At 37.8% G+C, this 27,744-nt stretch overlaps 1 protein-coding gene across 17 annotated transcripts in view; it reads right to left on the bottom strand.

Moving 5' to 3' along the window:
* Window positions 1-27,744, bottom strand: part of ROBO2 (roundabout guidance receptor 2) — a 1,473,778-nt gene that overhangs the window by 170,508 nt on the left and 1,275,526 nt on the right. For all 17 annotated transcript variants that reach the window (XM_070789313.1, XM_070789256.1, XM_070789396.1 and 14 more), the window contains exons 3-5: window positions 22,166-22,323; window positions 19,143-19,263; window positions 2,377-2,515 (exon numbers count right to left, since the gene is read on the bottom strand). In XM_070789313.1, coding sequence (XP_070645414.1) covers window positions 2,377-2,515; window positions 19,143-19,263; window positions 22,166-22,323 — 418 coding nt within the window. The remainder of the gene's footprint in view (window positions 1-2,376; window positions 2,516-19,142; window positions 19,264-22,165; window positions 22,324-27,744) is intronic.

The following is a 27,744-nucleotide window of genomic DNA, read 5'->3' as shown; positions in this document are numbered from 1 at the left end:
TTCTTCCTAAAGTCCCAGAAAGCCAGTCTAATTATGAGAAAACACTTGACACATCCAGGTTTGGAAACATTCTTAGGACACCTGGCCAGAACAGCTTAAGGTCATAAAACAAGAAGAGACTGAGAACCTGTCATAGAACAGAGGAGACTGGGAAAATGTGACAACTTAAGACAATATCCTATAACATCCAACCAAAGTACCCCAGATAGGATCCTGGAGGAAAAGGAAGGCTGGTGAATTCAAAATAATGCATATAAACTTTCATTTTCATGTATCTGCATTTGTCTATTATGAGTTATAGATCTGTCACAGTTGTATAAGATAACAATATGGGGACTTTCTGAACTATCTCTTTGAATTTTCTCTGTGAATCCAAAAGTATCCCTAAATGAGAGATTTTGTATGGACAAGCTGTTTTTTTCTAGTAATTGAAAATTAGTCTTTGTTTATGCTCATTTTACAATATTATTAATCTCTTAGTCTTACATCAACATTTTAAAATTATACACAAAGTACCGTCAAATTTGTGGAAAGTTAGTGTATCTGTAGAAAATGGACTTCAGCAACTCAAATTCATCAATCACCTCTACTTGCTTTTCAACAGGCTTCTCCACTGGGAAAGTGTGAGGAGCTTCACGTGCAACAAACCTCTCCTAGCAGCATTCCTTTAAAACTAGATATCTGACTGTGCTTTGCTTAGTTGCTCAGTCGTGTCCAATCTCATGGACTGTAGCTCACCAGGCTCCTCTGTCCATGGGATTCTCCAGGCAAGAATACTGGAGTGGGTTGCCAAGCCCTCTCCAGAAGATCTTCCCAACCCAGGGATCAAACCCAGGTCTCCCACATTGCAGGCAGATTCTTTACCACCTCAGCCACCAGGGAAGGCCTGGTGTCAGGAAGATATCTGACAGCAAAATGAAAAACGAAACATAGAATCTATTTCTCTACTATTTATGCTGAAAGCTAAGCAAATTAAAATGTTCACTTGTCTCATTCCTATGCTGCTGCTGCTGCTAAGTCACTTCAGTCGTGTCCGACTCTGTGCGACCCCATAGACAGCAGCCCAACCAGGCTTCCCTGTCCCTGGGATTCTCCAGACAAGAACATTGGAGTGGGTTGCCATTTCCTTCTTCAGTGCATGAAAGCGAAGAGTGAAAGTGAAGTCGCTCAGTTGTGTCTGCTTCTTAGCGACCCCATGGACTGCAGCCTACCAGGCTCCTCCATCCATGGGATTTTCCAGGCAAGAGTACTGGAGTGGGATGCCATTGCCTTCTCCACTCATTCCTATAGTAGATTGCAAAGGAACCTCTCACTATTTAAAATGTTTGGTCCATTTCAAGTCAGTGCTGTTGATGATGTGATTTTAGAAAGTATAATGTCATAGACCTAGGGATATATAAAATTGAGATTTTGAAATGAATGTATACATTCAGGAAGGAAACAATAGCAGTGTCAGTGAAAGCACAAAAAAAGGCAATTTCTTTTCTGTGAAAGTATGTTTATAGTCAGTTGAATGAAACCTAATTTCTTTTTTAGGAAAGAAAATTAGCAAAAAAGCAGGATATGAAATGTTTTGCAGATCATGATTATAGTAGGTGTGATGCCTGTAGTTTCAGAAGGCAGGACTAGGAGGAAGGCCAAACAAATTTATAGCTAAACTCACTTGTTACATAAGAATAAAAAAACGTGGTTGATCTATTTGATCATAAAAGTCAAGGTCCTGGGAGAATTTAGACTACAAAAATGTTTTATATTTATTTTCAGAAAAGATTACAAACATTTCTGGGCTTATCATCGAGAGATGAGAGACTGGGTTTTGTGATAAAAAGAACAGAAAAGAGTTGGAAGAGTTCTCCATGAAGAGATGACAAATGAGAAAGTGACAGGGAGTCCTTAAATGAAAATTCCTTCTATGGCTAGTGATATGCCTTTTCATTTTTGTATTGAATTCAATCTCTGTTTTGTCACAGACCCTATAATCCACTATACCCAGCAGCTTTCTGTAGCTTTGGCAACAGAGCAGTAGTTGAAGGATATAGTTGGGGTGGGTGGGTCGTTAGGAATTCAGCAGGAATATAATGGAAGACCCGGATAGGGCATGAGAGAAAGAGAGTTCTTCAGGAATCCTTGATAGTCGGGGATTGCAGATGGAGTGAAGGGTCAGGCATTTTTGTGAAAATTCAATGAAAGAGTAACATCAAAAGCCTAGATGACTTCAGTATATAAACAGCAGATACTTGGCTTGCAAATGTAAAAGTCATGTGTGAAAATAATACACCAAAATATGAGTGTGTGGTGGTACAACTAATGCTGTCTTTTTCTTATCTAATTATTCAATGGTCATCTAACAATTTTCCATACCTATGACATTCTTACCTTCCTCTCGGCAAGTCTGCATCATCCTTTTTCCACCGCACAGTTGGCTGAGGATCTCCCTGGACCTGACAACGGAACTCTACAGCTTCTTCCTCCAGTACCACTTGGTTAATTGGCCTCCTGAGAAATGTGGGTCGTTCTTAGGGAAGAAAAAAAAAAAGAAAAATGAAATGAATGTTGTCCATATTTTAAGTGCATTTTGAAAAAAGCATAAAAAACATGTGGTTTATTTTTGGCACATAAGTACCTAATTTTATAGCTCAACTGTCTTGATAAGGCTTCGTGGAACCTATTAACGTAACTGTATAAAATGAAATATTCTGGAACACATAAATAGCTAAAGTTTGTATATAAATCCATACTATCGGCTGGAAAATAAAACTGATTCTTCTGTGAATTTCTGACCTAAATCATGTGGGTCTTGTCATAAAAATCTGAACATTGAATCCCACAGAAAAAAAGAAAAGAGATGAAAGAGATTATTTTCATCTATTACAATGACTCAGATTGGAGAAAACTGAAAGTTGAAACCAGTGAAAATATTAAAAAGGAAACAAATATTAATATTCCATCAACGAGGCTAGAGAAAACAAAAGAGTTGTGTTCTCAACATAAGCATATATTTCCTAAATTTTTTTACCAAAGTTATCCATTTGATAAGGACCTAATACTTCCATGGGCTTCCCTGGTGGCTCAGAGGGTAAAGCGTCCGCCTGCAATGCAGGAGACCCGGGTTCGATCTCTGGGTCGGGAAGATCTCCTGGATAAGGAAATGGCAACCCACTCTAGTACTCTCGCCTGAAGAATCCCATGGTTGGAGGAGCCTGGTAGGCTAGAGTCCATGGGGTCTCAGAGTTGGACACGACTAAGCAACTTCACACTTACAACACTTAACACTTCCATGAATGTTTTCACTTCATATGTGGAAAACTGTCTACTTGGTTTTTTTGTATGTCTGAAAAAAAATCTGTCAAACTAATTTTTCTTAAATAAAAAACCAATATCATTAGTAATTATTGTAAACTATTTACTGTCATATATAATTTTCTAAGGCTACTTCTAATTTTTCTCCTACATGCTCCAGATATTTGTCCATTTTTAAAAATGTAATATATGCTTGCTTATTTCTCTAATATTCTGATTTAGTGTTTCTGTTCTTTAGTCTTTTGCTGTTAATCTGTACCTAGCACTGTTAATTTGGATTCCAGCACTCATCTGAATAAAGCATGGACAAAAGAAATCCCTATCTTTAAGAATATCACTACTGAAGAGAAGTATAAAACAAAATGTAGATTTATGCATCTAAAAATACTTCAATGCTTTGTCTAGTTTCCTTTGTTTTTTATAATAACCTGATACACAGAAAATTACCATTTAATTTTTTATTGGCCCAGGTCTCTCAATCATAGGCAAGTACAGTACTGCTACTTATTGAAGTAGAAAAAGAGGTCAAGTAAAAGAAAAATGAAATCCATAGGGAGTGGACACAATTTATCTGACCATATGGCCATATTTAGTCTCTTAGAACTTTAGTTTCAAATCAATTTAAAAATGTGAATACAGTGGCACAAAAATTGAAACATATTCAGCATATGTTGAGTATAGACTGGATGTATATGATTTTATTGACTATATTTAGACCTATATTTATAAAACAAATGTGTAAACTACAAAAGGATATTTTATTGCAATAAAGTCAACCATCATTGGTATTCAAAAGGAAGATAACTTCATCTCGCCACAGTGAAGTAGACAGTTGTGATCAATTTCTTTAAACACAGACCTGCACATACTCAAGTATTTGTACACTGGGGTCCCAAATTCCCAAGACATAAAACAAGGCTCATGGGAGTTCATCATGAAGAGCTTTTAAATGCAGGATTTAGAAATAATCCAAAACACTTGGGGGAAAGTTTGCTTCAAAAGATTTTAGGTGGTCAGAATCAATTAGCTGTAAGTGTGCCCTGCTGACAACAGAAGAAATCTGCAAGTTGGATAGAATTAATTAGTGTTGTCCTTAGACGACTGACCACTATGTGCACCAGTCAAGTATTTTAGTTCTGGCGTAGTTAATATTGTTATTAACAATATTAAAAACAATATTGTTAAAACAATATTGTCAAAAACAATAGCTATTTTTTGGCAGTATATAATAGGCAATAGAATCAGTATCTTCTTTTGAAAGTGGAATATTAATAGAAAAAAAAAGAGTTGGCATAGAAAGTAGGATTGATTTTTTTTTTCCCACTATCACTTAGGGATATTCAGTCAGTTCATTTAAATGCTGTAATAACCCAATATTAAAGGAGAGCCAGGGTACTGCAGATATCACTAATGATTGAGAAATCATCAATTTCCTTCTGGCTCCCTCTGATTTTAAAGGGGGAGTTGTCCTAAAACTTGGCATATGATGAGCAAACTAAGAGAAGTCTTTCCTTCATTCACCCCTTCATTCAGTGTGTGTTAATGCAACTTCCCCTATGCCAGACTTTGAGTGTGGTAGCTGGTGAAGAGACAGCAGCTTGGTTTCAACAGAAAAGTGGAGAGAGATGAAGTTACTTAGTTGGTAAATGGTAAGCCTGTGACAGGCCTTGTATGCCATGTCAAAGAATGTGAGTTCCACACTTTAGGCAATAGAGAGATGTTGCAACATTTAAAGTAAGGAAGCATCATTTCTAATAACCGAAAAGGATCATGTTGACAGATCTGTGGGAGATGAATTAGAAGAGAATACAAAACAGTGAAGTTAAAATATTTATTGTAATAAATTATTTCAGTTTAGAACTGACACAGTGGTTCAAGGGATGTGGAAAAGGCATAGAATGAAGAGATACCAGAAATGGTTGATCAATCAGATGTGGAAGGAAAAGTTTAGGAAGATTCTCAAATATCCATTTAGCACAGTGGAACAAAATGACAGGTAAGGTATGGATCCGTGAATGTTTAGATCTTTTTATCTCAGAAATGGTGAGATGTGAAGAAAGATGCGAAAGATGAGGGAAAAATGGACCCCTCAACACTTAAGCCATTGTTAGCCTTCTGTTGCTTGAAGTCAAATGCATTCTTAATTAATATGGTAAACATATTACTATTTATAGAGAAAAGAAATATGCTCACATCTATAGACATAGAGAACCTGTTGGATTAAAACTTCTAAATAAAGAAGGAATCATAAGAAACTTCTCATGAATGATGAAGACATTTTATCAGAAAATAAATGCAAAAATTACTTTTTTAAAGTAATATACTAAAGTCACACCTATTACAATCGGTAACAAAAAGGACACGCTGACTTTAGTGATCAAAAAGAAAAAGAAGGAAAGTGTAAGTTTTGGAGAAGAACCAAAATACTCATTACTTGCAGACATTCCACAATACAAATAATACAGAACAGTAACTTTGATCATAGATAACTGTGACAAAAGATAAGAACCACAGAAAATCATGGCAGCAATGCGTCCAGTATTGCAAATTTGGGGATTTTAGTATAAACTGTGGCAAATTCATATGTTGAGATATTAATACTATCTATTTATCTACCTCTCTAACATGGAAAATTTTCATGGCATGATGCTGATTACAAAATAAATTTCATAACAGTATATAGATTAGTTCCATTAAAATACATATGGATATTTTCAGCAAAGTTTTTGTATGCTTCCATTAACATGCTACCAGTCGTGAAATTTGGAGAAGGCAATGGCACCCCACTCCAGTACTCTTGCCTGGAAAATCCCATGGATGGAGGAACCTGGTGGGCTGCTGTCTATGGGGTTGCACAGAGTCGGACATGACTGAGCAACTTCACTTTCACTTTTCACTTTCATGCATTGGAGAAGGAAATGGCAACCCACTCCAGTGTTCTTGCCTGGAGAATCCCAGGGACGGGGGAGCCTCGTGGGCTGCTCTCTAAGGGGTCGCACAGAGTTGGACACGACTGAAGCGACTTAGCAGCAGCAGTAGCAGCAGTCATAGAATTGCAACATGTGAGTATAATTAATTCAAACAACAAACTTTACATTAGACTTGTCACAAAAATAAACTTGTCTCTTTGTTCAGGGTATACCATTAAGGTCCTTGAGGACTTTTTTGGTTACCATACTTGTTGTAAGTCCCACTGTTTTGTATGGAGATACATGGAAGCACATGATTTATAATTTCAAGAAGGAAGAAAGACAGGGGATTTCCTGCTGATGTTCTGATGAACTCAGAAGGGGTGGCGAACTTTGCAATGAACGTAATTCTTTTCTGCCCTCAAGTAGAGTTTAGCTGCCTAGCAACTAGATAACCAAAGAACAGCATTTGGCATAGAATTTTTGGAAGTCTAACATTGTTTGTAGTGGAAAATGCAATTCAATTTATTAAAAAAAAGGGGGGGGGGGCAATGCAAAGAATCAGCAATCAGTTCAGTTCAGTTCAGTCACTCACTCATGGCCGACTCTTTGCAACCCCATGGACTGCAGCACGTCAGGCTTCCTGGTCCCTCACCAACTCCTGGAGCTTGTTCAAACTCGTGTCCATTGAATCGGTGATGCCATCCAACCTTCTCATCCTCTGTCATCCCCTTCTCCTCCAGCCTACAATCTTTCTCAGCATCAGGGTCTTTTCTAATGAATCAGTTCTTCACATCAGGTGGCCAATGTATTGGAGCTTCAGCTTCAGCATTAGTCCTTCCAATATTCAGGACTGATTTCCTTTAGGATGGACTGGTTGGATCTCCTTGCTGTCCAAGGAACTCTCAAGAGTCTTCTCCAACACAACAGTTCAAAAGCATCAATTCTTCAGCACTCAGCTTTCTTTATAGCCCAACTCTCACATCCATACATGACTAATGGAAAAACAATAGCTTTGACTATATGGAACTCTGTCAGCAAAGAAATGTCGCTGCTTTTTAACACTAGGTTTGTCAGAGCTTTTCTTCCAAGAAGCAAGTGTCTTTTAATTTCATGGCGGCAGTTACCATCTGCAGTGATTTTGGAGCCCCAAAAAATAAAGTCTGTTGCTGTTTCCATTGTTTTCCCATTTATTTTCCATGGAGTCATGTGACCAGATGCCATGATCTTAGTTTTCTGAATGTTGAGTTTTAAGCCAACTTTTTCACTCTGTTATTTCATCAGGAGGCTCTTTAGTTCCTCTTTACTTTCTGCCATAAGGGTGGTGTCATCTGCATATCTGAGGTTATTGATATTTCTCCCAGCAATCTTGATTCCAGCTTGTACTTCATCCAGCCCGGCATTTTGCATGACATATTGTCACAAAAGTTAAATAAGCAGGATGACAATACATAGCCTTGACGTACTCCTTTCCGTTTGGAACCAGTCTGTTGTTCCATGTCCAGTTCTAACTATTGCTTCTTGACCTGCATACAGATTTCTCAGGAGGCAGGTAAGGTGACCCAGTATTACCATGTCTTTAAGAATTTTCCAGAGTTTGTTGTGATCCACACAGTCAAAGGCTTTGGCTTAGTCAATAAAGCAGAGGTAGATGTTTTCTGGAACTCTCTTGATTTTTCCAGGATCCAACAGATGTTGGCAATTTGCTCTCTGGTTCCTCTGTCTTTTCTAAATCCAGCTTGAACATCGGGAAGTTCTTGGTTCACATACTGTGGAGACCTGGCTTGGAGAATTTTGAGCATTACTTTGCTAGCATGTGAGATAAATGCAATTGTGCAGTAGCTTGAACATTCTTTGGCATTGTCTTTCTTTGGGATTGGAATGAAAACTGACCTTTTCCAGTCCCATGGCCACTGCTGACTTTTCCAAATTTGCTGGTATATTGAGCGAACACTTAAACAGCACCACCTTTTAGGACTTGAAATAGCTCAGCTGGAATTCCATCACCTCCACTAGTTTTGTTTGTAGTGATGCTTCCTAAGGCCCATCTAACTTCAGATTCCAGGATGTCTGGCTCTAGGTGAGTGATCACACCATTGTGGTTATCTAGATCATTAAGATATTGTTTTGTATAGTTCTTCTATGTATTCCTGCCACCTTTTCTTAATATCCTCTGCTTCTGTTAGGTCCGTACTGTTTCTGTCCTTTATTGTGCCCATTAACACAAAGAATAACCCAGAAGAATGTCATCTGCATATACATGGCACATTAGAAAAGGTTTATACCTGAGTATATTGAGGGTGTGCCTTACAACAAAGTAATATCAAAATTTACTAATTCGTTGGAATTTGGTCACAACTTTAAAAAAAGACTGTTCTGAGAATTTCCATAATACATTTTGTGACAATTATCTCTAAATTGTGTTATTTGTTGTATCAATTGTTTTCTGCTCTTTATACTAAGTTCACTTTTATTTTGTAATTTTAACTGCCTACAAAGAACAGCATGTTAAAAACTGTAGTTTTGCTTACCATTTATTTAAATGGTAAGAACTGTTTTCAGTTTCCTTAACTAGGCTTTATTTCTAGAAAATTTAAGACTCAAACACGAATAGTAAAGACTAAAGAAGTTGTACAGGTAGAAACGTATTTTAAATGCTTTGCCTTTGCAGGTTCTACTGGTATCATATGCCCAACACAAAGTCATACCTCTTTCAGACACATGTTACAAAAACTACAAGGAATTATCTTGGAGTTTTGTGTCAAGATCATTTGCAAATAAATGTATTTAGAAGGATTAGAAAGTAAAATGATAAGAGAAACATCAGGTTGATAACTGACCTCATTCAATACTCATTAATACCCCCATGAAATTTGTATTCTATGAAGATCTGAACTAAAATAAATATACATGAAAAATCTTGAACTACTGTCTAACAAGCAAACCTAATTTTAGCACATGTCAAAATAAGGTCAATGATTTTTCCATATTATCACCTTATGTCTGATCACATATTAAAACATAGGGGGAGAAATCTCAAGGGCTATTTGCTGACTGCTTATCAATTAGATTAGAGTTCCTCTGAATGGCTTGATTCCTAATTATACAGCCATAGAGTTATCAGAGACAATGTCTTTGCCAATGCAATTAACTTTTTTTTTATGTGAGATTAACTGGATTTGATTCACCTGCATAACTTGCTTACAAGGGTAATCTCTCTTGAGACAGTAGTCTTGTTTGGCACTGTGGTACTATGTAAAATACAGCTCTCAAGTAGTCAGGTCAATTTAGTAACAAACTGGCATTGTGGAAAAATCCAACTTTGTATGCAACTGTAATAAAATCAAACACCAAGTCTCCTTGTACTTACGTCAATAATATTCAAAAAGCAAAGATTCAATTTAACCCCCAAATCATAAATCTGAAATGTGGTTGCATAATATATCTAAAGTTTCTTACTTACATGCTACATTGAAGGAAATTAAGTGCCCAGAGAATTTCTCTTTTCAACTGTATTCAGTCAGTGAATAGGACTATAAAATTGGCAAAGGCTGTGCTGTGACAGCTATTACTAGGACAACCTTAACAATTTAAAAATGAGCTTTGTTTGACATTATAAAAGCAGCATTATGACAATAATTAGACAGGTAGAGTTCTTCAAGTTCTCTAAGACTAAAGCTATGCAGTAAAAGCACATGAGACCTAACCACTGCTTGTAAATCTTATCTCAACTTCAGCTGACCCAAGAGGATCCACCACCCAGTTGTGCCCATTAAAGGAGGAAGTCAGAAAGCTAGTCCTAGTGTTATTTGAATAGGTATGTATGAGGGGCAGGGGTTAGGAGAGCCATTGAATGTGAATTACTGTGCCCTTCCAAAACAGACTGGATGATAATGATCAGTCTGCCTGACTGTGATTAAATAAATCCTGGCTGCACTAATTTCTTTTCTTGCCAAGAATTTTCTTTGTCTGAGAGAAACCATCCTGTGAAGCAAAAACAAACATAGGTAAATGTTCTCAGAGGGAAAAAATAAATGCCTTTCTCACCATATTTTAGAGGGAAAGTTTCATGTTATTGCTGATACGAGAGTCATGGTGGGAGCAGGGGACCTGTCTATTCATTTTTCTACTCTATTTAAACATTTAGAGCTTGGCACATAGTAGGTGTTCAAGAGATATTTGTTAAATAAGTGGACAAATAAATATTTTGTTGTTTTAAGGTTTGCAAGTTAATATTATTTAAAAGAACTAGATTTTATCTTTAGCAATTATATTGATTTCGATAACACCTTATGTTTTGAATTCTTAAATGAAGGGCACACATTATCAATAAAGCATAGATATATCCTAAGGTACATTATGAGAAGATTTTATTCAGAAAAGAATATTAGTAAAATCCTGAAATGCAAGAGAAGTTAAAAATCCATGAAATAAGAACAAGATGCTCTAAATAAGAAATAATTCAGAAAAAGAGCTAGGAGATTTAACATCTAATTAATGAATTTATGCTTGACAGAAAAATAGAACAGAAAAAAAATGAACCGTGTATTTCACTGAGTTGTTTGAATACAGCATTTTTAGATAAGATGCTCACTAAGTGTCTAACTCGGAGAAGGCAATGGCACCCCACTCCAGTACTCTTGCCTGGAAAATCCCATGGACAGAGGAGCCTGGTAGGCTGCAGTCCATGGGGTCGCTAAGAGTCAGACACGACTGAGCGACTGCACTTTCACTTTTCACAATCATGTATTGGAGAAGGAAATGGCAACCCACTCCAGTGTTCTTGCTTGGAGAATCCCAGGGACGGGGGAGCCTGGTGGGCTGCCGTTTGTGGGGTCGTACAGAGTCGGACACGACTGCAGCGACTTAGCAGCAGCAGCAGCAAGTGTCTAACTAGTAAGAGAAAAAAGTGCCAAACCGAGGCACGGTATTGAAACATTTCAGAACCATGGGATAAAGACAAAGTACTGAGTAAAGCTGAAAGAAAAAGAAAAGAAAAATGATCACATAGGAATCAAAAGTACAGTAGACTTCTCAAGAGTAACAGTGGAAACAAAATGATAGTTAAGTGACAACTTTAATATTCTAAGCAAAAATATTTTTTAAAACTGGAATTCTAAAACCAGCCAAAGTATCCATTGTTTTGGATAGAATAGAGACAGTTCAGTCTGGAACATGCTGTAGGCTCCAGTCAAGGAGAAATCTGGAGAAAAATACTGTTCTGAATACAAGAGTTAAGTAAGAAAAAAATACAAATATGGGATGCAGGAAACAGGGAATCCAGCAGCAGAGGAAAGGGGAGATGAATGTCAGAATGAAGTTTCTGGGGTAGATCTAAATAGCATCCACCCTGGTTGGACAGAGTAGAAAGTCTAAGGCCTCCAGGAAGGGTGCAGCAAGAGTGGACTTAATAGCTAAATAGAATTTAGAGAAATGTGAATCTCTTGTTTCAGTTTCAAGAATTCATGACAGGTATAGGTAAACACAAGTAAAAGGAAAAACGGACTTATTATAAACACATTATTGATAGGGGAGATTTTTGCATAATCTACCACCTCTGGCCTTAATATGTCTATGGTCAATAATGTGTTAATTGAAAGAAGATCGAATATAAGGCCAGAAAAGTAATGCTATTATAACACCATAACACTTAGCTTACAGTCCATATTTATAATATTATAACTTAAGTCATTGATATTAATATAATCAATGTTTCCAAAGTCAATATACTAAAGGACAAAAAGAGGGTGAGTGCTGGTGAGATATTGGGGAACAAGGTATCAGTAGGCCAAATCATCATCTTCCAAAATCAGAAGTCAATAAATGTGTAAAATTGCAGAATAAACACAAAGAAAAATGAGAGCATCCCAGAAGAAAAAGCAAAACAGGCTTATAGAAATGTTCAAAGATGAGAATTGGGTGTGTGTCTACATGAGGATATCTGTGTTGGGAGGAGGGGGCAAGACATCTCTGCATTTCATTTAAGATTTGAAATACTACTAATATCTATAAGAAATGTAGCATATAAAATCATTTTTATGTATTATTTCTTTAAACATTTAAAAATCATTGAAAAAATTTTTCTTATTTTTTGGTTGTTTTTTAATGACAGTTAAATTCTGCATAATGGATATCTCAAGCTACCCATAATTGGAAATTTAATTATATACTTCAACTTATAATTATATACTTCAAATTATATACTTATATACTTCAACTCTAGTTTTTTTTGTCTTCAGGAGCTCTAGAAGTTAATTAACATATGTAAATTGCTAGAAAGTATTTTTTATGAAGACATCATGGCTTCCCAGGTGGTTCAGTGGTAAATCTGCCTGCCTAGGAGATGCAGGTTCAATTCCTGGGCTGAGAAGGTCCCCTGGAGAAGGACTTGGCAATCTACTCCAGTATTCTTACCTGGGAAACCCCATGGAAAAAGGAGCCTGGAGGGCTACAGTCCATGGGGTCACAAAAGTGTTGGACATGAATTAGCAACAAAACAGCAGCAGCAGATTGTGTTAAAGAGTTTAGTGTCCTTCTACACTAGGATGCCCACTTCCAATTTTTACATCTGGTGCTGCCACTTAACTAGGATGTTATTTTCTAGTCAGCAAATATTAAAGAAGAACAAACACCATAAAAGAGTGGCTGAGAGGAGATACCCCACGTCCAAGGTCAGAGAAACCCCAGTAAGACGGTAGGTGCTGGAGCGGCTGTGAGGAGATATCCCACGTTCAAGGGCAAAGGAGAAGCCCTAGCAAGATGGTAGGAGGGGTAAATTCACATCTAGAATCAAACCCCATTCCCGCCGGAGACTTTAAGAGGGCTCAAACAAACCTTGTGAGACCCAGGGACCCTACAGAGACTGAGACAGAACCGTGTTTGAGTGTTGCCTGTGGAGGTAAGACTCAGCAGTGGACTGCCACAGGGACAGGGGCTCTGGGTGCAGCAGACTTAGGTATGGCATAAGCCCTCTTGAAGAAGGTCGCCATTAACCCGACCATAGAGCCGCCAGAACTGACACAGACTGGGAAATACACTCTTGGAGGGCACAAACAGATCACTGTACACCAGGATCCAGTAGAAAGGAGCAGTGATCCCATAAGAGGAGCTACCCCACGTCCAAGAAGGGGTGGCTGCCTGGGCGCAGGAGGGCCTAGAGGAGCTATTCCATGTTCAAGGTCAGGAGGGGCGGAGGTGAGGAGATACCCCTCATCCAAGGTAAAAAGCAGCGGCTGTGCTTTGCTGGAGCAGCCGTGAAGAGATATCCAACATCCAAGGTAAGAGAAACCCAAGTAAGATGGTAGGTGTTGCAAGAGGGCATCAGAGGGCAGACACACTGAAACCATAATCACAGAAAACTAGTCAATCTAATCACACTAGGACCACAGCCTTCTCTAACTCGATGAAACTAAGCCATGCCCGTGGGGCCACCCAAGATGGGTGGGTCATGGTGGAGAGGTCTGACAGAATGTGGTCCACTGGAGAAGGGAATGGCAAACCACTTCAGTATTCTTGCCTTGAGAACCCCATGAACAGTATGAAAAGGCAAAATGATAGGATACTGAAAGAGGAACTCCCCAGGTCAGTAGGTGCCCAATATGCTACTGGAGATCAGTGGAGAAATAACTCCAGAAAGAATGAAGGGATGGAGCCAAAGCAAAAAGAATACCCATCTGTGGATGTGACTGTGATAGAAGCAAGGTCCGATGCTGTAAAGAGCAATATTGCATAGGAACCTGGAATGTCAGGTCCATGAATCAAGGCAAATTGAAAGTGGTCAAACAGGAGATAGCAAGAGTGAACATCAACATTCTAGGAATCAGCGAACTAAAATGGACTGGAATGGGTGAATTTAACTCAGATGACCATTATATGTACTACGGTGGGCAGGAATCCCTTAGAAGAAATGGAATAGCCATCATGGTCAACAAAAGGAGTCCGAAATGCAGTACTTGGATGCAATCTCAAAAATGACAGAATGATCTCTGTTCGTTTCCAAGGCAAACCATTCATCATTACAGTAATCCAAGTCTATGCCCCAACCAGTAATGCTGAAGAAGCTGAAGTTGATCGGTTCTATGAAGGCCTACAAGACCTTTTAGAACTAACATCCCAAAAGGTTGTCCTTTTCATTATAGGGGACTGGAATGCAAAAGTAGGAAGTCAAGAAACACCTGGAGTCACAGGAAAATTTGGCCTTGGAGTACAGAATGAAGCAGGGCAAAGGCTAATAGAGTTTTGCCAAGAGAACACACTGGTCATAGCAAACACCCTCTTCCAGAAACACAAGAGAAGACTACACATGGACATCACCTGGTCAATGGCAAATTCTGATTATATTCTTTAGGTATGACCTAAATCAAATCCCTTATGATTATACAGTAGAAGTGACAAATAGATTTAAGGGACTAGATCTGATAGACAGAGTGCCTAATGAACTATGGACAGAGGTTCATGACATTGTACAGGAGACAGGGATCAAGACCATCCCCAAGAAAAATAAATGAAAAAAGGAAAATGGCTGTCTCAGGAGGCCTTACTAATAGCTGTGAAAGAAGAGAAGCAAAAAGCAAAGGAGAAAAGGAAAGATATACTCATTTGAATGCAGAGTTCCAAAAAATAGCAAGGAGAGATAAGAAAGCCTTCCTCAGTGATCAGTGCAAACAAATAGAGGAAAACAATACAAAGGGAAAGACTAGAGATCTCTTCAAAAATTAGAGATACCAAGGGAATGTTTCATGGAAAGATGGGCTCAGTAAAGGAGAGAAATTGGACCTAAGAAAAGCAGAAAATATTAAGAAGAGGGGGCAAGAAAACGTAGAAGAACTGTACAAAAAAGATCTGCACGACCCAGATAATCACAATGGTATGATCTCTCACCTAGAGCCAGACATCCTAGAATGTGAAGTGGGCCTTAGAAAGCATCACTACGAACAAAGCTAGTGGAGGTGATGGAATTCCAGTTGAGCTATTTCAAATCCTAAAATATAATGCTGTGAAAGTGCTGCACTCAATATGCCAGCAAATTTGGAAAACTCAGCAGTGGCCACAGGACTGGAAAAGGTCAGTAGTCATTCCATCCCTAAGGAAGGTAATACCAAAGAATGCTCAAACTACTGCACAGTTGCACTCAGCTCACACGCTAGTAAAGTAATGTTCAAAATTCTCTAAGCCAGGCTTCAAGAGTACCTGAAGTGAATTCCAGATGTTTAAGCTGGTTTTAGAAAAAGCAATGGAACCAGAGATCAAATTGCCAACATCCACTGGATCATCAAAAAAGCAAGAGAGTTCCTGAAAAACATCTATTTCTGTTTTACTGACTATGCCAAAGCCTTCGAATGTGTGGATCACAATAAACTGGAAAATTCTGAAAGAGATGGGAATACCACACCACCTGACCTGCTCTTGAGAAACCTGCATGCAGGTCAGGAAGCAACAGTTAGAACGGGACATGGAACAACAGACTGGTTCCAAATAGAAAAGGAGTACATCAAGGCTGAATATTGTCACACTGCTTATTTAACTTATATGCAGAGTAAATCATGAGAAACGCTGGGCTGGAGGAAGCAAAAGCTGGAATCAAGATTGCTGGGAGAAATATTAATAACCTCAGATACACAGATGACACCACCCTTATGGAAAAAAGTAAAGAAGAACTAAAGAACCTCTTGATGAAAGTGAAAGAGGACAGTGAAAAAGTTGGCTTAAAGTTCAACATTCAGAAAACTGCATGGCATGCAGTCCCATCACTTCATGGCAAATAGTTGGGGAAACAGTGGAAACAGTGTCAGACTTTATTTTTGGGGGCTCCGAAATCACTGCAGATGGTGATTGCAGCCATGAAATTAAAAGACGCTTACTCCTTGGAAGAAAAGCTATGACTAACCAAGACAGCATATTAAGAAGCAGCGACATTACTTTGCCAAAAAAGGTCCATTTAGTCAAGGCTATGGTTTTTCCAGTAGTCATGTATGGATGTGAGAATTGGACTATAAAGAAAGCTAGGTGTCACAGAATTGATGCTTTTGAACTGTGTTGTTGCAGAAGACTCTTGACAGTCCCTTGGACTGCAAGGAGGTTTAAGCAGTCTGTCCTCAAGGAGATCAGTCCTGAGTTTCATTGGTAGGACTGATGTTGAAACTGAAAGTCCAATGTTTTGGCCACCTGATGAGAAATGCTGACTCATTTCAAAAGACCATGATGCTGGGAAAGATTGAAGGCAGAAGGAAAAGTGGATGACAGAGGATGAGTGGTTGGATGACATTACCAACTCAGTGGACATGAGTTTTGGTGAACCCGGGGAATTGGTGATAGACGGGGAGGCCTGGCGTGCTGCAGTCCATGGGTTCGCCAAGAGTTGGACATAAATGAGTGACTTAACTGAAGGAAAGATGAAATACAAATAGGTTTACTAGAAAACATTTTTCTGGATATAAAGCACCAAGATAAAATAAAGAAGGCCTCGTTATACAAAGTACACTAGTTATTTTATTTTCTCTAAGAATTGGGGAGTCAATGTACAGGAGGGGTCTTTCTCAAACAATAGTAGTCACAATCTCGAAACACTTAAGCCATCATGACTCTTTTAATGTTTTATTCCTTGGTTTGGATTTTTTTTCAATTTCAATTATGGAATTTTACTTTTTCCCACAACTTAAGACTGTACCTATAACCCCTTAGGTCAGTTCTGACTATACCACAAATATAAATGTTTCTCTGTTCCTTAAATCAATTGTTCTAGAAGAGCTGCCTATAGACAAATTTGATCTCTTTGGTTTACAGCTGTTTTCAAAATAATTTAGAAGTCCCTCCTGTAACTCCTGACATAATTAGTGAAATTCTGTAGTTCTAATCATGTTTTTAAAGAAAGTAGGGTAAATATGTCATAACACAGTCACATTTGGTAAATCTAATTACTTGGGTATTAACAATAAACACTTTCAGTTTTCTTCTGAAGGCAATATATACTGCTGTAATACAATAATTTTCTGCTTTGAAGCTGGTGGTAGCTGCAGTATTATAGGGAAGAGTGTTTCTTTAAATAGCACAGCTGTACTTGCGGGTTTTCAATGCTAGTGTTTGGTGACCACTAATTTCATATCTTAGCAGGCAAAACTGCATTTTATTCATTACAAGTGAAGCACATTCTGAGACTCTTAAAGGTGACTGCATGATATTTAAGGGCTAACATGGATACTTGTCTGGACTCCACAGGAGAGAAATTAACATGCACACTTGAAACAGTTTTGTTTTTACTGTTCAATTCCTTTCATGAAGTATGGGATTTCTCTTGGTTTTGTCATTTTGGACTTCAAGCTATTTAGTAGCCACAAAGAGTATGACAAGAGATAACCTGGTACTCAGAGCAATTAAAAAGAGAGGTCTGCACTCTGGTACATATTCATAAAGCACATCTACACTCTAAATGTAATGGAAATCACACTGTGGCTCTTTTTTGCATCATGGCATTCCCATTACCCCATGGGTGGCACATCCCAAGCTACCAAAGAAGTTTCTTTAGCGACGCATGCCAGATTCTGATGCCGCCCTTGGCGTGTTCTGGAGGAATGATGTGGTGTCTTATGTTATGCACAGATCCAGAAGATTATTTTACTGGCACAAAAAGAGTAATCTAAAATTCACAATTATCTCATATTTAAGAAAAACACATAGTATCTGTAACAGTGACTGTTTTATTCATATATACATATATTTATTATATATATATATATACATATACACATCTATATATAATGGAGAAGGCAATGGCACCCCACTCCAGTACTCTTGCTTGGAAAATCCCATGGATGGGGGAGCCTGTTAGGCTGCAGTCCGTGGGGGTCACTAAGAGTTGGACACGACTGAGGGACTTCACTTTCACTTTTCACTTTCCTGCATTGGAGAAGGAAATGGCAACCCACTCCAGTGTTCTTGCTTGGAGAATCCCAGGGACGGGGGAGCCTGGTGGGCTGCCGTCTATGGGGTCGCACAGAGTCAGACATGACTGAAGTGACTTAGCATAGCATAGCATCTATATATAAATATGTGTATGTGAGTATGTTTGGGTGTATTCATATAATATATAACTCCATACAGATACTTGAATGAGATTTCAATATTTTCTAAAAGATGTTTCATTTTCCAGTATCTTGAGGATCTCCATTTTTTTCCCAATTTTCTGTCACTGTATTAATATTTCTCTTTTAATTTTTCACAGCTGCTCAGTATTTTCCCTACTTTTGTTTATTCCATCATATTTATCATCTCCAATTTCTTCCTTTCTAATGTTTTCTTTACTACTTCTGTGATACAGATCTAGTAATGTTTTAACTAAAATTAACTAAATTACTCCAGCTCAAGAGGCCCTTGGTTCTTAAAGTTGAAGAAACATGAATATCATAGCAAAATAGTTTAATAACTTTTTTCTATTTTTTGATTCTGTGTGTATAACTAGCAAGCTGGTCTTTTTATCATGAGCTAAAACTGCAAGTAGCTCAATCTGAGATTTTTTAAGTAGAAGATAAGTGAAATGACTTTATAGTATACTCTCTAATTTTTAAAAGCCTTATCTCATGTCATGCACATAATAAATATTCGATAAACGCATCGCAATGGAATGAGTGATAAACTTTAGACGGATATAATCTCCAACAGATTTTGAGAAAGAGTAATTTTTAACATTTTTATGAAAGGCAAAATCTTATAGACATATAGGAATGAAGCAGGTAAATTGTTTCAAAAGTTTAATTTTCTTCAAATCAAAGATTTCATCTGAAAGAACCAGAAAACAAGACAATTCTAGTTTATTCAGCTCACTACAAGTCATAAGTAACCATCCGTATATGGCCTGGTGTTTGGTATTAGCAAAAATATTTAAAAGCGAAGACAGAGTAGATAATAAATAGCAACTTATAAATTAAAACAGAGTTTTACCAAAGACAGTCAGCTCTGCTGGATCACTGTCTCTCTCCCCCACCATGTTGGTGCCCACACACGTATACATCCCGGCATCACTCTTTCTGGTATTGGAGATCATTAGTTTTCCACCACGGATCTGTTAAAATTGGACGGAAGAAAGAAAATAAAGGAAAATGGAGAAGAAAAGAAACAGAGAAAAAAGGTCGTTAATAAAAAATCTTGAAAAATTAAGCACATCATTTTTCTCTAAAAGAAATGGCTGAGTGTCTAAGACACAAAACTCTCCCACTCTTTTGGCATCTTTTAAATTCTGCTTCCATGTAAGCCTCCATATTCTCTTTCTAGAGAATGCTTCTTTTAAGGCAGTCTTCCTATCTCTTGCCTGATCCTATTTCGAGACTTGTGACTGCTGCCATTAAACCTCATGGTTGGTCTTCACTCTGAAATTCTGTTGAATGACTTTCTATTGACATCTGTCATCAGAAAGAAGCACTAGATATTTTATTTTGATAATATAATGAGATCCAATTGACTCAGAAGAATTCAATGAGTATTTGTTGAGTACTTCTATTGGCTGGGCAGTGTTCTAGGTCCTTGAGATTCAGCAGTAAATCAAAAAGTAAAAATCTCTGTCTTCATGGGGTATTTGTTAGCATTAAAATTATCTTTGTCTCATGTTAACTGTATTTATAAGACAACTTTTGAAGAGGGATGTGAGGTTGAATAAAAACAAATAATTTTTTGGAATGATGAGTATGACTTGGTACAAACTGTTGGCTTTGTATAGGTGGCCCCTAAATGTTTCTTAAATAAGAAGCATTTCTGTTTGAATAAACAAATATAATGATGTTAAAATATTGTTTGTTAAGAGGATACTACAGCAGAATAAGCTTTTCAGTAAGTGTATCATCAACTTACAGGTTCTTTTCCAATTTTGAGTTTTGTTTTTTTTTTCAAACAATCTCTCTTAAAGAGATATGAGATAAGAATATGCTGGTTTCCTCCTTTACTTTTTAATTTCACAGGCAGATAGAACTCAAGTAGATATGTTTTCATCAGACATATTTCAGGCTCTAAAACTAGCCATGTATTTTCAACAGAGTATTTTCAACATTTTTTTATACTTCGGAAGAAAAGATCATCAACCTTTTCTCAACTAAATGCAGTAGAATAAATGATAGGTTATAAACCAGGGAGGCCATTTCTCCTCCCCTTGAAGATGAAACTGACAGTATGACTTGATTTGTTCAGTGGAACTAAAGCAACATTTCACCCGAAGAAAGGCACTTGCAACATAGGGACTTGACTGCTTGCTGCAGCTGGAACCCTGAGACAACTATGGGAATTAGCTCAAGCTGAGTGCATGCTAAGTCACTTCCGTCCTGTGTGCCTCTTTGTGACCCTATGGACTATAGCTCACCAGGCTCCTCTGTCCATGGAATTCTCCAGGCAAGAATACTGGAATAGGTTGTCATGCCCTCCTCCAGGGGATCTTGCCAACCCAGGAATAAAACCCGCATCTCTTACGTCTCCTGCATTGGCGGGCAGGTTCTTCACTACCGGTGCCACCTGGGGAGCCCCAGCCCAAGCTAGTCTGCTGGAATATGGGAGGCTATGAGGAGAAGAACCAAGATGGCTGGCTTGAGAAGTAGTCAATGGCCAGACATGTGAGTACAGGAAAGTTATCCTAGATCATTCAGCTGCCAGCACACTTTCAAACAAGCCACAGAAGCTGGAGAACGCCTAGCAAAGATCAACCAACCTGGCAATGAGCAAAGAACTGTCAACTCACGCACAGAATCACAGAATAAATGCAATGGTTGTATTGTGGGGTGATTTGTTACAAAGCAAAAATTTAATGATTACAAACACGAAAAAGAAAATCTTGAACAGAAGCACATTTTCCTAAGTTTGGTAGCCAAGCACAGACCACTGGGAACCAAATGATCTTTCACTGTAGATCTCCACAGTGTCCACAGTTCAAACCAGAATATTCATGTGAATATGCTGTGATCTTTTGCATGGCCTCTCTGGTTCTGTGTTATGATGTAATCACAACATACACATAAGAATAAAATCTCACTTATAAGATATTTTTAAAGATAATAGACACCCATACTATATGGACATTTTAATAGAAATAGCACATTTGTTCTGTTAAATGATACATTATTTTAAATTAAATATGTTTATTCTTAGTTATTGTACTGAGTACAAAAATTGTACTAAGAACAATGTCAGAAGGTTGAGGCATTATCTACTATTTCAGTGACTAACTCTCACAAACTCCACATACTAATGGTGAGTAGATCCTCTGAAAAAATAATCTATATACCATTTCTCTAACTTTTTACCATTTTCTGGGTGTTTCATCTTGATATTAATCAACTAATTAATGATGATCAATTTCCGTGAAAATGGACTAATTTTTTGTAAGTTTAAACTGCAGAACTTGGCAGTTATTTTAACATTGATTTTACTTTACATCTCTTAAACTTTGAAATGAATTCTCATAATATTTTAGTTATAAATATTACATTGGAAAAACTGGAAAACAGCTTGAAATATTCATCACCACAATTTCCTCTTATAATTTTGAAAGTAGTGTGAAAAGAAATGTTTTAGTTAATACAGTTTATGGTCATCACTTACACTTTGACACTTAATGTACTCTATGATCAATAAATGCATCTGGAGTTCCTAAAAGAGCATTGACATCAATATTCTACTACAAAGATATATTTACATATTCAGATTAGTCCAGTTATTAATATAACATATGAATTTTATTTATATAATTTTTGTCTCTTTGAAGCCTCATTCCAAAATTGTCATTTGGGTATCCTTTTTCAGCCTTTTCAATATAGTGTAAGTAGTAATTAGCACTCAAATAGAGTTCTATAACTTTATCAATAATAAATAACAAATAATATAAATAAAATAATATAAATAAAATATTATAGATAATATAAATAAAATACATCCATTTTAAAGCTTGGTATCCAACCCCTCTGGGCATCCATTCTAATTTTACTCACACTTATTCTTTCTTCCTTGTCATCAATTCGAATTTTGTCTTTTTTCCAGTAGATAGTAGGTTCTGGGTGTCCCCGGGGAGGCTGGCACTCCAGGATTGCAGGCTCTCCGGCTGCCACTACAACATCTGTGGGATTTTGCCGGAAGTCATCTCGTAACACTGAAGAAAAATAATTGCAGTAAAAGAAAACTCAGTGACAGTAACTTTAGGTTTCTCTTGCAAAAGGTAACTTCAAGTCTTAAACATGCCCGTCTTAAAACATGTCAGCGCGAACCTGAGTGCTCATCAACAGAGAAGTGACTAGTTATATGATTATGAACCTCTGCTATGAAATCTGAGTTGAAAATGAGATAAGCTGGAGGAAAATAAGATGAGAAACATTCATGATGCAGTTTTGAGATTTAATACAAACTCAAGGTACAAAACTGTTTAGGTAATATGATCCCATTTTTCTATTTAAAAAGCATATATGTACACATACATGTATATAAATACATTAAAATTAATTGTTATGCTTGTTAAACTTAAAGCCCTGAAACATGTCATATGCACATGGTCTGGGAGCATGTATGCCCGTCAGTCAGGGAGGGGAAGTGGAGTGAGAACTCTCTGAGAAACGCTTTCTGGTGACATGAATATGGACAAGATCCACACTGTTTTCATTACACTTCTGAAGATAGATTCATTGTTCCCCTTGTAACGCACTAGCACCCACATACACAGGGCTACATTTTCATTCTGTCTGCATCTCCACCTGCCGAGTGACATCTGGGCAGCGTGACATTCGGAGCAGAGATATCCCTTATAGCAGCTTTGCCAGTCTGAATTTCCCCTCCTTTCATTAGGAGAACAGCAGGTTGGACCTCGGTTGTAACCTCCGAAAATCTGGCATGCCTGGCTCTCCAAATGTCACCTATCTATCTCTGGACTTTTCCTCCCCTGGCAAGATGAAAAGCCTGGAGAAATGACTCCCTCCTATCAGATTGCAGAATGCTGATTTATTTAGCAAATAAGGACTATATCTATTTTAGGGTAAACATTCAAAAAAGCAGTTGAGAAAACAGGTGAAGGAGATTAAAGGGTACAACCTACCAGTTATAAAATGTCAGTTACAAGAAAGTAACAGACAGCAGAGGGAATATAGTCCGTGTTTTATAACAACTTGGTATCTTGTGTAATCTATAAAAACATTGAATCACTACATTGTATGCCTGAAACTAACGTAATATTGTAAGTCAACAATACTTCAATGAAATGTAGTTGAAAGCAGCTAATATACCATATAACACAACAACAGCCTCTGCTTTTCATAACTGCTTTGACTTTTTCTATTCTTTGATATTCTAACACTGACAAGTTTTTTCCCCAATATACTTTGGGCTAGAACAAGCAATCACACACTCACACAAATACACGTGTGTATATGCATGTGTATGTATATGCATGTACACACACATACATTTTATGTAAATTGGTCAAGCTATTTGAAACTGGTCAAGTTATTTGAAATCAAAATTGGGCAGCTTGTGCTAGCTTGTTATGTAAATCATCTGCTGCAAACATGGATTAGGTCAAGCCAACTGCCTTTGATGTCCCATAATGAGACTCACTTCAGCACTCTGCTTCTTTGTTGGGCTAAGTCTCCAGGTTAATTGTCATTCTCCAAATAAATAAAAATCCCCTGTCCTGTAAATAGGTCCAGAGAGAAAACTGAGTGACTTTTAGGGCTTTTCTTTTCCTGTCTCTTGCAACAACATGGTTTTCCATCTTAATGAAGTCATGGCCTTTTATGAGATTAGAGAACCTTGTCTCCTATTGAAGGAGCCATAAGAAAAAAGTGAGCACAAATTGCTCACTCTCAGTTTATAAGCTGATTAATTTACTGCTTTAGCTGCTGTGGAAATGTGTTCCATTTGAGCAGAGTGAACTGCATATTTTTTGAGTTTTCTTGTCTAACTGGCAAGAAAGATGTGATTTATATGCATAGGGGTTTGCTTCTGAATGGGCTGAGAGAAGTATGCATAAATGTGATGTTCCAACAGGAGGGGAAGAAGGGGTTAACACTGTGGTTTCCCCATTGCAGGTAAATCCTCAAGGGAGAGCAAGCTGGTGACTCATTTATATTCTAAATAGAGAACAGCTGCCTATTTATGCAATGTTAAGACCTGCAAAAATATGGTAACAGGGTGGTGAGCACCCCTACAATATCCGGTCCTGGCAGCAAATGGTGTTTTGGCAGGCCCTCAATCTGTTCCAAAATGACACATCTGGCCAGTTGGAGGACCTTCTCCAGAATGGTCTATTCACAAATCATAAGCCAAAAAGCCTCGGCTCAAATGGCACTTAAGACCACTGCAAATCATTCAGAAACACAGTATTACATCAATTTGCAACAAACCAAATTAAGACCAAAAAAAAAAAAAAAAAAAGGTCCTTTGACATGGGAGACAAAAAAGGAGAAAAATATCATAACAAACTAAGGGCTGCTACTCTTAAACAATATAACATGTGTTTATGGCATTCACACAAAAAAAGAAAATGACTCCAATTTGCAAATGAAGCCAAGGAATTGAACATCAACTGTAATTTTAGGCTTTCAGACTATTCACCCAGAGAGTAGGGTGAGATAATAGTATAATTGGTACTGTACCCTCTTCAACTTGTAAAAGGCTCTTTGGGGGTTTGTAGAATAATTCATTTTTGCTCAGTGATACCATTTCTTTCACCCTGTGTCTTTGGGGGTAGTAAAATATTTTCTTTTCTCTCAAGTAAGACACTTTGGAGAAAAATAACCCTTTCAGCAGAGTCTAGCACAGCAACAAAGAATCTTAGGAATAAGTCTATTTTTTTTTTTTTGGTCTTGGAAAGTTGTTCTTTTAATTGAGGGATTATTACAATATTGTTGTAGTTGATTTCTTCCATATATCAACATGGATTAGCCATAGGCAGACATCTGTCCCCTCCCTTTTGAAACTCTCTTCAAACTCCCACCCGATACTACCCCTCTAGGTTTTTCTCCATCCACCTGGAAAAGGTAATTTTTACTCTTCTCAAACTATATAAATGTTCTGACACTTGCTTATATATGTCTGAGGTTGTATACCCCTTATCAAGTATAAAAAAAGTAAAATTAAATAGTGTTTGTCTATTTTTCGCTAATTCTTAGTTTCTGTCTTGGATTTTGCCCTGTGCTTTATTACAAGTGATAAAAAAACAGGAGGTGTTCTTTATAGCAAAGTATTTATATATGTGAGTAAAGGGAACTGAAACAGTTCCATAAATGTAAAAAAGTAAAGCGAGTCCAAATTGAGTCTATATACATTTTTTCTCATTAAGCCCCTATTCTAGGAAAAAAAAAACACAAAAAACTGAGAGCCACATTTTCACTGCGGCTTGAGAAGTAAGCCAAAACAAGAACAGGCAGCAATATGTGTATTACCTAGAGCTCCAAACAAAGTCTTTAAATAGGGTGAAAAGAAATCAACATGAACTGAAAAGAATCTGGTTAAAATGACAAAAGCTGGCAGTGGGGTAGTGGTAAGCAGTACTTAGAGGAAAAAAAATAACAGGTAGACTTTTGATACAGTACGTGCTTTGCAGATCTAAGTTTAGAATACAAGGGCTCAAATCTCCATGGGGAAAAACAGAAATGTTAGTTGGCTAGAACCCAAATATTCATTTCTGTATACGAGCTGAGAAGCACAAATGAGAGTTCACTGAGCTAGTTATAGCCTAGATTAGACCTGAATTCTTTTGACATTAACATGCACAGTGACTTAGAAAGTTATTCTGGAACATCAATAGATTGAGAATTACTAGTGTGTTTGATATGATAGAGTTCCTATTCATGACATAAATATCTATAACAAATTATTTCAGTTCTACAGGAATATACTGAATACTACAATATACTTCACACAGTCTTATAAAATGGTTAAGGAATACTGTATTAAACAAAGATGACATGATGGTGCCTGTGGAAGGCTTTGGAATGACCTATTTATTGTGGAAGGTAAGTTTAGAGTGTGAATCCTGTCTGACTCTAGAAGGAGATGGCAACCCACTCCAGTGTTCTTGCCTGGAGAATCCCAGGGACGGAGGAACCTCGTGGGCTGCTGTCTATGGGGTCTCACAGAGTCAGACACGACTGAAGCAACTTAGCAGCAGCAGCAGCAGACCCTACATAAAGTCATTATGCTAGAATGATTTGTAACATCACCTGCATCTATTCTTCCTGTCACCACTGCCCTAGTTAGGGTGTCTTATCTCTTCCTTAATTACTTCAAGAGTATTCTATTTAAACTTTTCTTCTGATTTGTCTTTTAATCTCTCTACTGTGACTATTATGAGTTTGCTGAAGTGTACATACGATTACAGCCATTATTTTTCATAATTTTTAAAAGGCTCTTAAGAAAAAATTCTCTTCTTAATGTGACACCAGAGTTGTATAGAATGAGGTCATCAATTATATTTTCAGGCTCATCACATACATTCCAGCAACCCTCCTATACTAGACACACAGAGGACCATCTCACTATCAATGTATATTAGCATATATAATTTTTCTACTTGAAAATCTTCCCTAGGTAACTCTTAGTCCCCATACTTTTCCCTATTTCTTTAAACACATACTGTCCCTTTGGTGTCAGTTTCAGATTCACTCATGTGAGATTTCTTTTTATATATACATTGGACTAGGTGGTGGTGGTGGTTTAGCCACTAAGCTGTGTTTGACTCTTTGTGACCCCATGGACTATAGCTCGCCAGGCTCCTCTGTCCATGGGATTTCCCAGGCAAGAATTCCTGGGAAGAAATGGCAAGAATGAAGCCATTCCTAAAAGTGGTACACATTATTTTCGCATCCTCAGCAGCAGCAGCCCCAGCATCACCTCTCACGATGGGCGATGTAATCCCAGCCAGCCTGAAGCTCAGGTCCTTGTCTCTACCTCCCAGGAAGTGCACTGTCTCTCTCAGCTGCACTAAATGGCTGCTATCAGCAGCCATGCTGTGACCCCAGGGGGAGCACCAGTGTCAGGATAAAACTAAGACTCTGCACACTAGAAAAAAAATCTGGGTTCTTGATGCCATAACTGAACAAATCAATCCTAAAGACTGTGTCAAATCAGGACTTGCTACTTCCGTGAACCAAAGAAATTCTTCCATTCATTCATGAAGTAGAAGTCACTCAGTCATGTCTTACTCTTTGCGACCCCATGGACTGTAGCCTCCCAGGCTCCTCTGTCTATGGGGATTCTCCAGGCAAGAATCCTGGAGTGGGTTGCTATTTCCTCCAGGGGATCTTCCCAACCCAGGGATCGAACCCAAGTCTCCTGCATTGCTGGTGGATTCTTTACCATCTAAGCCACCAGGGAAGCTCTTTCATTCATAGGCCAGTTTAAATAAAGTTGTCCCTTTCAACTGAAAGTTCCCCACTGACAAGCTATAATAATGCTGCATTTTTCTGAAGTTGCAATGACCAAAAACCTACTATATCTACAGAGGAAACATCATTCACAACAAACCACATTATTATATTTGGTACAATCAAGCAAGGTATGGTCAGAGTGGACAGGCCAGTCA

Source organism: Bos indicus, chromosome 1, assembly GCF_029378745.1.
Source record: "Bos indicus isolate NIAB-ARS_2022 breed Sahiwal x Tharparkar chromosome 1, NIAB-ARS_B.indTharparkar_mat_pri_1.0, whole genome shotgun sequence".
NCBI classification, from domain to species: domain Eukaryota; kingdom Metazoa; phylum Chordata; class Mammalia; order Artiodactyla; family Bovidae; genus Bos; species Bos indicus.
The sequence above is the reverse complement of the archived record's forward strand: the minus strand, read 5'-3'. Positions and strand labels throughout refer to the sequence as shown.